The following is an 11,837-nucleotide window of genomic DNA, read 5'->3' as shown; positions in this document are numbered from 1 at the left end:
TCGCTTGATTTCCTTTTTCCTACTTCCTGAAGATCCATGAAAAAAGGCCCATGGTAGGTCTGCTGTTACTTTCTAAAAAAATTTCTTATTATGAGTATGACCTAATTTATAGTATAGGAAATGTACAAAAAATAGAATACAAATAGATTAAATTATGAAATGTTAGTGAGTATACCATGAGTGTCAACATGTAGTTTGATGCTCTGTAGCTGCTGTTTGTAAGATGCATTTTTCTTACAAATTGTCACATGTGACTCCAATTACAGCCAATTATGAAACAATAGGCCCCCACCAGATGTACATAGGAGCAAGACACACCAACTTTGTGGTGTTTTGAATCTTTTGTTGTTTCTTTGCGTCTGGTTATAGTTGGTATTATGTATCTTTTTGTAGTTTTGTGTCTCTTTGTGGTCATTTTGCGTCTCCTTATTTTTCCCTATGGTCACCTTCGGAGCTTTTCCAAACACGTGGTGGCTTAGCTCAACTCAGTTTGACTTGGTGTGGCAGGAATTTGTATCTTGCAGGGCTACCTGCTTAAAGGTGTCTTTTACTGATGACGCCTTGTCATCACTGGGCTGTTCCATGGCTCAAAGCTCCCCATTATTTTGCGGCAAGTATTTTTCCATCGCACAACACGATATGTAAAAGAAGAAGTTTACCTGTTGGAGGTGAGCAGTTAACAGAGGTGCAGTAAGAGCCTGTTGTCTGCAGTTCTTGTTCTCTAACATCTGTTTTCTGTCTTTACTTTACTTACCTGCGCATTACTGAGAAGGAAAGAGGAATATGCCTGAGACACTGAAACAAAAAAGAGAAAGAGAATGAGAAATTTAAGTGCTACAGAAAAAAAGACTGAACATAAGGCCTGGAGGTCTGTCAGCAAAGACACAGGCGAATACTCAGCGCAGGAGTGTCCCGGTTCACCATCAAAGGCATCATGAGAGTGCCTGAGGTCCTCAGCGTTTCTCCCTGCAATCTTAAATACAGGGACATCAGCTGTTTTCGCCAGGCTGCTGAGGGGGTGTTAAATCGTCCATGCAACAGTCAAGAGGAGGTTACCATTGTAGCTGTGGATGCAGTCGATCAAACAGGAGAAGATTTCAGACCCAGCGTCACCGAACATCATCACAATGGGCAGTGGTGGGTTGTGCGATATGATGATGAACCCTTCCCTGACATCATCCCGCAGTAGGGCTGCCACGATTAGTCGACTAATCGATGACGAATCGACTAATAAAATAATGGGTGACTATTTTAGTAGTCGACTAATCGGTTTGAGTCATTTTTCATAGAAAAGTACTATAAAGGTACCCCAAAATACTCTTACTGCAGCTTCTTACGTTCAGATATTGGCAGTTTTACACACTCTCCCGTGACAGTGAACTAAAACCCTTTGGTGTGAGTATGAAACAAGACATTAGATGACGTAATTTTGGGGTTTGGGCGAGACAGACCGACATTTTTCAACATTTTAACACATTTTTTGATTAAATGATGAGTCGACTAATCGAAGAAATAATCGACAGATTAGTTGACAATGAAAATAATCGCTAGTGGCAGCCCTATCCCGCAAGTGGAGGAAAACAATGTGAAAGTCAAATGTATACACCGCAACAGAGTCAATACGTTTTCTGGCCAAGCCCCAGAGATGATGTGAACTGGTACAGTGATGACCAGATCATGTGGCTGATTCCAGAGCCCCTGGTGCTGAATAAGCGTTCAGTTCAGATTGATCAGCGGTTCTGAGAGTTCATTATGGGGCAGCTGCACAATTAAAATAAGGCACCATGAAATGTAAAATGGGGACAGTTCCAAGTTTACCCCTCTCAGTCATAACCTCAGACATTAAAAAACAGCAGACAATTGTAGTTCAGATAATGTATGTTGTTGGGCATTTAGTCGTTGTTCTGTTTTTAAATGATTGTTTCTGATATTTTACCAGGTGCTTGCCTTGTAAAGCTTAAAGCTTCCACATTTCCAACTTTTTTTTGTCGTCTTTTGATACAAACTGCTCTCAGCTTGTGACAGATTTCTTTATATGGGTATCTGCTTTATACATGCTACTGCAAGTGTTTATAGTACGTTTCAATAAACCTGAAAATGGGCATAGTATGTCCCCTTCAAGATGTATGCATTGGTATACCAAATACATGGTTGTACAAAATCACACTTAACAATTCGTTGCGTTTTCATTATTATTCTATGACTCTGACTTTATGTGCTCAAGAGATTGTGAAATAATTTTTCATAAAAGTCTGTATGAGTGCTGTAAGGTAACCCCAGCGGCAAACAGATACACGTGGTCTTTAGATAAACACACAAAAAATAAACAGTCATCAAGTTGTCATTTATTTATGTGTATTTATAAGGTCAGTGAGTTGTATAATAATGTAGTCTAAGTTTCAATGTTAAAAACAAATATACATTTTAAAACATCTTTTAAAACATCCACTCAAAAAGTGACATTTCTGTAGATTGAATTTAGCGTGGTGTAGATTAGTTTAGCTTAGTTTATCTTAACTAAAATTAGGTTTAGCTTCACTTAGCACAGCTTAGATTAGTTTAGTTTACCTTAGCTTGGATAAGTTTAGTTTAGCTTTCTTTAGTTTAGTTTAGCTTATCTTAGCTTAGATTAGTTTAATTAGTTTAGCTTAGCATAGCATAGCATAGCTTAGCTGAGCTTAGTTTAGTTTAGCTTGGCTTTCCTTAGTTTAATTTAGTTAAGCTTAGCTTAGTTTAATTAGTCTAGCTTAGCTTAGTTTAGCTTAGTTTAGTTTAGTTTAGCTGTGCTTTGCTTTGCTTTGTTCAGTTTAGTTTAGTTTAGCTTAGCTGCGCTTTGCTTTGCTTTGTTCAGTTTAGTTTATCTTAGCTTAGCTTAGCTTAGTTTAGTCTAGCTTACTTTACTTTTCTTTAGCTTAGTTTAGCTTATCTTATCTTAGCCAAGCTTAGTTTAGTTTAGTTACTCACATATAACACTTAACAAAATAACACGACGAGACTGAAACACTGACACAGACAAACAAGACAGCTCCTGGTAAGACAATGATTGAAATAGATACGTTTTCATGATTTCATTTTGTAAGAAAGTGCAAGTTTGGGGCTGAATTTTGCTCTGATTACCTGATGATGCTCTATTACTGTAATATTAGAATATTAATATTAGAAGTATTTACACAATACTACACATTCACATTTGTATGTTTCCATATGCACATTACATGAGCACAAATACTAGTTCCCAGGAAAAAACAATATTTTTCACCATGCATGAAGTTTATTACAGTGTATGAATCATATTATATAGGTCACCTTTTCTGACATGAAAATATGATGAGCATACTACCAGAAGACCATCACTAATTAAATTAGTCCTCCTTGATTCTGCCTAGATTATTTTTGTTGTTGTTGTTGTTTTTAAATTACAGCCTATTTATTTTATTTTGATGTTTCATTATGGTATATGTGCTATGTGTGTTGAATGTTATGCCATGTCATGGTTTACGGCTTATTGCCTGTAAAAATCAGAAAAATATATTTTAAAAATATAGTTTTTTCACATGGCAACATACTGCAGTAGAAAGTAAAAGTCAATTATTTTACTTAGAAACGTGTTTGACCAATAAATACATAAATAGATAAATAAAGTAACTCAAGGTCCACTTACCAGTTTATCTCTGGAGCTTTAATCTGCATTTCGCGGGCTTCCTCAGTGGACTGTCTTCTAGGTGACGTGACGACGACTGAGCCGTCTGTGTCTATGAGTAAAACCACGAGATGCAGTTGAAAGCTCTGGAAACCCCTAGTTAGTGGACCTTGAGTGGGTCTTTCGTCAAAATAACCTACCTGAAGCACGAGCATAATTTTATTCTAAAAAGCCTGACCGGAAGTGATGCTGTCATTAGATTCAGCTTGACTCCGGTCCTGCTGCTCACAGGACTCACTGAAGCTTTTTATTCCCACACTGTAGATTTTCCACTGAAGACTCGCCGGACAGGACCGAGCCTGTAATTGTAACGAGACACTGGCGACAGTTTATTATAATTTAACATTTTACACATTCCCCTCCTGTTTTCAGTCGGATCCTGTTTTTATTTCCACATAATTTTTTGTTCACTTTTTCTTCTATTCCGGTTGGATTTACAAAGGGCGTGTTGGGGCGATCTGTACCGGGAGTTTCATCTCCTGTACTTGTGCGACTCTGAGGAATGACAGCAACTGGGAATCGATCCGCCTGAATGGAAACAATGGATTATAAGGAGCTGGGACATAATTTCGAGGAGAAGCTGACACTAACAGACAAATGTGAGTAGCCTGTATCACAGTCAGTACATAGAAATAGGTCATGGATAACGTTTCTGTACAATCAAGAAGGGTAGCAGTGGTGATTCTGCTTATAAATGTTATATTTTCCTTTATCTTTATGTCCAACCAATCATAATTAAAGTGTGTCGGTGTTTTCCAGTGAATCAGCCTCCCTGGACATTTCAGATTCAACAGCTGCAGCAATGCAACACATCACATTCCTCCCACTCACAATCTTAAAAAGGTCTGAATGTCTGTAGGTCTCAGCAACCCTGCTGTAATTCCTCCAAACTCAAACAGCGGGTTGTCTGCGTCTCTAAAACAGGCGGGTCCTCCCAGCCAGCAAGAGATCCTGGAAATGCTGCACTGAGCTGTGGTCTCCATTACCAAACACGTCAGTGGTGCACAGGGTGAAAAATGGCCCTCATGTACAATCAGACAAGCTGGTGCAGCTGGAGACACAGTGCTCTTTGCGAAAACAATCACTGCTGTCACACACTTTCAGTGAGATTATACAGGAGAGCACGTCTTGCTCAAGAGCACTTCTGCACCGTGGATACTGGCTGATGCAGAGCTTGAGCATCTGCATCTCTAGCTGAGGTTTCTCACACTGCTCAGCCTCTTTATAGCTGATCCAGTAGCCCAGAGAGATTTAATTCAAGTGAAACCCCCCTTTTCTTCTGGTCTTGTATATTATAATGATTTAATAATGTAATGTTTTCATGAAATGGACCAACAAAAACCTGAAATATTCTTTAAAATCCTGAAAAAGAAAGCTACATGCACATACTAATTGGGCTAGTATTCACTACAGACCCTTTATAACCTGACAGGGTCTCTTTGTATTTCCTGTTGGAATGTTTCTTAATGCATTATCCAACAAGGAACCCTTGGTAGCTGACAGGAAATAAACACGGACCGAAGCTGTTCCCCTAGCAACCGCATAGCAAATCAAATATCTATAGAGTCAGTGTTATTTTCCACATATATGGGTCTTATTTTCACTCTTGATCTGGCTTATATGAATTTGTCTTGTATGGATTAAACATATTAAATCCATCCATTCAAACACAGAGCACCTCCATCACACACCTCCTTGTGACCTGTGCACTGGTAGAAGGTGACTCTGTCTACTGGAAGCCCTCCCCCCCCTCCTGTTTCCACTTGATGTGAAGAGCTTTGGATGGAGGGAAATGTCTGCTGCAGCTTTTTATCACTGCAAAGGCAGGCTGTCATGGTGCTGGCTCGCTGCATGTGTGGGTGTCTCTATGTACATCAGCTGGTGAACGAAGGATAGCAAACTGTAGTTCGACAGATACTGGAATTTTTATAGATACTGTTAGCAATATTTGACAAACATTGGGCATAGTATTTTTCTTTCTTGACAAAAATTCCTCTAGATTTTTTTTTCTTATATACTGGAACCAAGAAACATACTTATCAGCCAATCTTGGAACCCATCATCTATCGGTCTGATGACCACAGGCCTCTAGGGGCAACGGCCAATATTTCAGGACATTTGGTGTAGCAAGCCGGACCCCAGGAAAGCCGCTCAGCTTTGCTACCAATTTTTCCCAGTGGCTATTTGTGGTATTGCAGCCAAAAGTCCCCTGCTGCCCAAAAAGCATTTTCCCATTGACTGTCATTGTAAGAGAGAGATTGTCAAGAGACATCCGTGGAACAGTTGACAGGACACCTCGAACTGCAAACAAGGGACTCTTTCTGTCGGGAGTGTTTTATAATTGTAAAAAAAAATTCTCTTGAGTTGAGAAAATCAATTTTAAAAATCTGTGATGTCTTCGGGAAAATTGAGGGCGGAGCCAGTGGGTGAAACATAACTGCGCATATTCAGTGGGGCGCGTATTGAGGAAGTTAAACCAGAGGCTAGACACTTTATTTTGGCGTATGTGCCAGGTGAGCAGTTCCATTTGAGTAAGTAGGCGCCATCTTGTGGTTCAGTGTCTTGTTATAATTATACATCTATGGTAGCAAGCCAGTATCTGGGCCAGGACTTACTCTTCTGTGTGCCGGACATTTCGGCTAATACCCACAAACATATATAAAGCACAGTTGTCAAGTTTTATGCTGTTGTCTGGTGCTTAATCATGAGACTTATGTGCCACAGGTGTAATTCTTGCTGTAAAATGAGTGTTTATTGAAATACTCAACAAGCCCCACATTGTTCTTGAGCAAATTCACCCATCAATGAGTGATCTAAGGTGAAAAACAAAGCATGATTTGCTTGCAGGCCTTCCAGGGAGAGCAGCAGCATGCAGCAGGGTTGATCAACATGTGACGTTATCAGGAATGCTAGATGCCGAAAAAGGCAGTGGCGTTAGATAAACAGAAACATTCTTTCTCTCCGTCTGACTCCTTTCTGAGAGCTGCGAGTCTTATTCTTGTTAAAAAAAGAGAAAGAGAGAAAGCAAAGCCAACTAGGGTATGTTTGTTTTTCAGCTTACTGTACCTGCAGAGCTATGATCATCATATCAAAATGATTTACTCAGGTCTGAGGTTGGCAGACCTTTGGTTTAATGCATGTGGACCATCCAAATCCCTAACATATGTACACAAATACACACACACACACTCACCCCTCCTGACCTTATATGTCTCCTTCTAACCCTCACACATACTGAAACCAGTCAACCAGTGACATTACGCCACTTAATCAGTCTCTGTTTGTGTCTGCTGGTGTTACAAAGTCAATGCTACAGAGCAGAAAAGAGTTTTTTCTGAGACAAAATAAAGCTAGCGGCTTCCTTTCTTCCCAACTTGGTGAGTGCTGGAGTCAAACCAAGACTCTCCAAGACATGACATGTTCAAAGACTCTCTGTTTGCGGCTCACAATAGGAGTGGCACCGGCCGTCCTCCGCTGAGACAATTAACTTTTTGTGTGGTGCAGACAGAGAACCTCTGCACTTGTTTGGAAAGGAGTTTAAATTGTATATGTTATCTGCAGTGTCACCGTACTAGCTTTTCCAGCCCTCTTGCCCTGCAGTCAGTCTCGGTGTGGAGTTAAATGCTCCTCTGTGGAAGTAATCATGAGACGTGGACTCCCTCTTGGCCCTGAGAGCTTCCCAGTCATGCTGACGTTATGTTCTTGGCATGTGTTCAACATCACAGCCAGGGTGGAAATGTAGATTTTGGCCTACAAACCTTCCTCCCACTGGCTTTCAAATTGCCACTATTATCTGTCATCGTCCACAATTAAACCCAGAAAAGAATTGACCTTGGTCTGGGGTTTCCGGCCAGTAAGTAGAGTTTAATTATTTACGTGTAGAGCTGCAACTACAATTACTTTCATTATTGAGATGACCTTTTCAACTAACTGGTTAATTGTTTTGTATGTAAGATATTCAATTTACAATGATATATAAGCCACAAATCCTCACAGCAGAGGTGTGGACTAGAGTCACATGGCTTGAACTCAAATCAAAAATTTGATGACTTAAGACTCGATCACACAAAATCAAAAAAGACTCTCAGCTCGACTTGGACTTAAACACCAGTGACTCATGACTTTGTTTTGACTTTTGCATTGAAAATACTTAATACTTTCCTCACAAGTCCAAAGATTAAAAGGCTATTTAAAAAGTGTGCCACAAATCAATTAATTGAACTTTATTTCCTGAATTACAGTTAACACCTTTTATTTCCGGCAAGCCGACACTTAATTCCCCAGTATTTAATCCAACAGCATCCAGTAAAGTTGCAGGAGGTTGAAGATTACAGACTAAGGCGCAACAACTTCCCAAAAACTTGCTTAACTAATAGATACAAATTTTAAAAAGCATTCACAATTTTTTATAAATGTAATATGTTATTACTCTGATGTTAAAATGTCATTACATTTGGTGAAGAGTGCATTATATCTTTTTTACAACTCAGAACCCAAACTTTAGGATGTAGGACTTGAGACTTCTCAGTCTGGACTTGTGACTTAACTCAAGACTTGTTTGTCTTGACTTGGGACTTGACTTTGGACTAGAGTGCCAAGCCTGAGTCTATAGTGACTTGCAAAACAATGGCATGGTCCTACTTGGATTTGTGGAAGTTGACACTCCAGCCAGCGCTATCTGAGAAACATTTTGCGAAACTTTAATCCTCATCCCTAAAGCCCTTTTACTTGTAACTTTAAATCTGTCCATGTTTGAAAATACAGACAATGTGATAATCTTTACCTTGTAATTAAGTTAAGCAGACAAACACAAATATGTTAAAAAGAACAAATGTTACATTTTTACTACACAGCTCAACAGCAGTATTTCCACATCTTATACATGGATCATTAACTAGCTAAACCTGTCAGTATTAGCTCTGTTATTTTAGCACAGTATCATGTAGCCTATTTATAGCCACCAAATGCATATTTAAGACCATTTTACAGGATTCTCATTTTAAAGCAAGTCAGCAAGTGTCTGCGACCAACTCACAACACGAATGCTAGCTTAATTAGCTCCCTCGCGAAGGTTTAGCTTATACAACCTGCTAGCAACAATCGTCTTTTGCTTTTTAGGATCATTGTTCTATGTCTAGACATGAGAGGCCTGCTTTTGTCTACCTCTTTTTGAAATTAAGGACCATTGTTTCAAACCATTGTACGAATTTTGAGGGTAAATCTGCCAACGTTGACTAACCAGTGTGTCAGCGAACAACCAGTTACTCATCAAAGTAGTTGCAGATTAGCTAATGGTCAATTGATGGACTACTTGACTAATTGATACACTATCATTTCTGTATTACCACAGAGTTTGGGTATAGGTACAAAGTACATGAGTACAACTGTTTGCTGTTAGCATCAGAGGGAAAAACTAAAACCAAAGACAAAGCTCCTCTCAGCGTCTGCAGTCCAACAAGGCTCAAGTTCTCACAGCTATGCCAACTGTGTCTTGTTTGCCCCCCGGGGGCTCGAATGCTTGTACATGCGGTATGAGGGTTGAGTTTGTGGAAGGTCTTGGCTAGAATGACTCTGAGAAACTGGACGGGGAGTCGAGGTTTAGGCAGGGTTGTTGTGGTTTGAGTGGATCCTTGAAGAAAAAGCAGGGAGGAGGAGGAGGAGGAGACCAGAGCGCTCTCTCCTCTATCCTCCACGTCAGCGGTCCCTGTGACCACATGCTATAAATCAGCGCCATGACGCTAACCGCTCACACAGGAAAGGAGAGGTAATGCTCTATTCTGCTGCTGAGTATGAAGAAGGAGACGGATGTAGCTTCCTGACTGCTTATGCACAGATTAGTCATGTTTCCCTCCATATCCAGCATTAAAAAAAGTCGAATTCATGAATGGGATGTTGATATGTAATAATCCTGTTGGCAGCATAATCCTGTTAGGGAACGGCGTGAGGCAGAGTTTAGTCATGACAAGGAACCATCATATCACATTTTATAGATTAGAGTCATTGTAGCAACACCTACACACCTGTGACTGTTTAAGAGCTGTGACTGATTGTGCACGAGAGCAGTGGTTCCCAACTGGTGGGTCGCGGTCCAAAATGGGGCAGTGGGACCATTCTGAATGGACCACAGGTGACTCACAAACATGTCAAGTTTGGAAAAAAACACTTTATTTTTAAGTACAGTGACTTTCCAGCGCATAGCTTTTGTTTTGAAGTGCTGTTTCCTGCTTTAGAGTGAGGGAATAACGGACAGCTGCTTAACAGAGAACTACTAGCTGGATGACATGGCCAAACACAAGAATGACGCTGAGGATATTAAACTCTGCGGACCCTGAGCTAATGACGAAGGAGAAATCTGGTCCTCGGGGATGTGCCAGTTGGGAACCACTGCACCAGAGGATGTTTAATATTGTAAATTAAAAGCTGACTGATGGCTGATTCAGACTTTAATTCCTGTTATACTGATAAGCAGAGGTGTGGACTTTAGTCACCAGTCTAGTTACTTTAGACTTGATTTGACAAAATCAAAGAAGACTTGCACCTTAACTTTTGACTTAAATGCAGAGCCCTAAGATTAAAAATTATGCTTTAAACACGTTTTAGGGATAATGACAGCAACGAGTCAGGTTGTGTTAGCGGGAGGGGGACGTGTGTTTTATACAGCAGACCAGCTTACAGACAAATAAGGACATTTTTAGGGACAAAGAATAGGACTTGGACTTGGGACTTGTTCTTGACACAAGACTTGGACTTGGGACTTGCAAAGCAATGACTTTAGCCCTATTTGCACAGGACTGGTATTACCTGGGCACCTCTAGTAATTTTTAATAACTGTGGAGGTTGTCTGTGATCTTAACACTGTGCTAATCTGCAATATATGTAATTTGTAAAGTAAAAATTCCACCGTCATTTACCTACCATATTATGCCAACTACCATATTGGCTTTACTTTGTGTCCATGTGAGTAGGGCTTTTGTCTCACCTCTATCAATCAGTGAGAAAGTGTTACTTATATCAGTTTCATATAGGCCTTGTCATACTATTACTTGCAACCTAATGTGTGTTTGCTTACATAACTTGAAAATTTTATTCCCTTTAAATTGATTTGTGATGTGTGATGACACAAAGTAGTATGCTGTATCCTCTCGTGATTGCTTATTTTCCTTTTTTGCACATTAGTTTATTACCTGTCCTTGGGGGGAAAATGGTTGATTTATTGTTGCTGGTAGAGCTGGATACCATTTGCATTTTTCAGCACTAATGGCACAAATATACTCTTTTTTAATATTTGGTACAAAACCCATTTTTCTTTTAATGAAGATATTAAATGTTAAAGGTTCCCTAAAATTGGCAGAATTTTGATTTAGATTAGGATCTACTTTATCAAAGAATATGTAATCAATATAAAAGTTGAAATAATCTGCAGCTATTTTAGTAATAAAGTAATCATTTCAGTCATTTTTTATGCCAAAATGCCAACATTTTCCGAGTTACAGCTTCTCCATTGTAAAGCTCTGCTGACTTTCTTTGTCCTGTGTGATAATAATTGGTCTCTGGGGAAAGGACACTTAACTGTTTTCTGACATTTTGCACACCAAACTATTATTTGCAATTCAACTGATGATGAAACTAATCCCTAGTTGCACTACCTGGTGCTGCTGCAGCCATATTTCGCACTGATGTCTGATGTCCAGCTGTAGTTACAGGGAACGGACACATGAATTCAGCCTTTCAACCCAGTGCTGCTCTGCACTTGAATGTGACTTAAATATTCATTCACTTTGATGTATTACACAAAGTACTACAGTGTTTCTTGTGTCCTTGGGGCCTGCAGCTAACCCAAACGCACTCCTCTCCCTCCCTCCCTCCTTTTTTTGTAATTTTGCAGCTCACTCAGATTTCATTACTCCGGGCATTGGACTGTTCAATTAAACTTTAACTGATCAATATTAATGCAGCTGAATCCAGCCTCAGTGTGTAATAAGAGCTTCTTTGCTGTGCTTGCTGCAAAGGAGAAGCTCAAATATCTGCCTTTCGAAGGAGATGATACATGAACATATCGGGTATTATTTCAGGAAACCATTTCCTGTAATAGCAAGATTTTGGTGTCGGCCTTCAGCTGTGTCTGTTTGGTTCCTGT

General features: G+C 39.8%; 1 protein-coding gene across 7 annotated transcripts in view; it reads left to right on the top strand.

The window, feature by feature from the left end:
• Positions 1-3,923: 3,923 nt before the first annotated feature.
• LOC125904477 (MAP7 domain-containing protein 1-like) overlaps positions 3,924-11,837 on the top strand; it is a 57,005-nt gene continuing 49,091 nt past the window's right edge. For 3 of the 7 annotated variants that reach the window (XM_049601891.1, XM_049601889.1, XM_049601888.1), the window contains exon 1: positions 3,924-4,299. In XM_049601891.1, the coding sequence (XP_049457848.1) occupies positions 4,233-4,299 (67 nt within the window). In that variant the 5' untranslated portion in view covers positions 3,924-4,232. The remainder of the gene's footprint in view (positions 4,300-11,837) is intronic. The other 4 variants (XM_049601890.1, XM_049601894.1, XM_049601892.1 and 1 more) reach the window with 3 other exon arrangements.

Source organism: Epinephelus fuscoguttatus, linkage group LG17 (assembly GCF_011397635.1).
Source record: "Epinephelus fuscoguttatus linkage group LG17, E.fuscoguttatus.final_Chr_v1".
Classification (NCBI taxonomy): domain Eukaryota; kingdom Metazoa; phylum Chordata; class Actinopteri; order Perciformes; family Serranidae; genus Epinephelus; species Epinephelus fuscoguttatus.
Note: the sequence above shows the minus strand (reverse complement) of the source record. Positions and strands in the feature narration are given on the sequence as shown.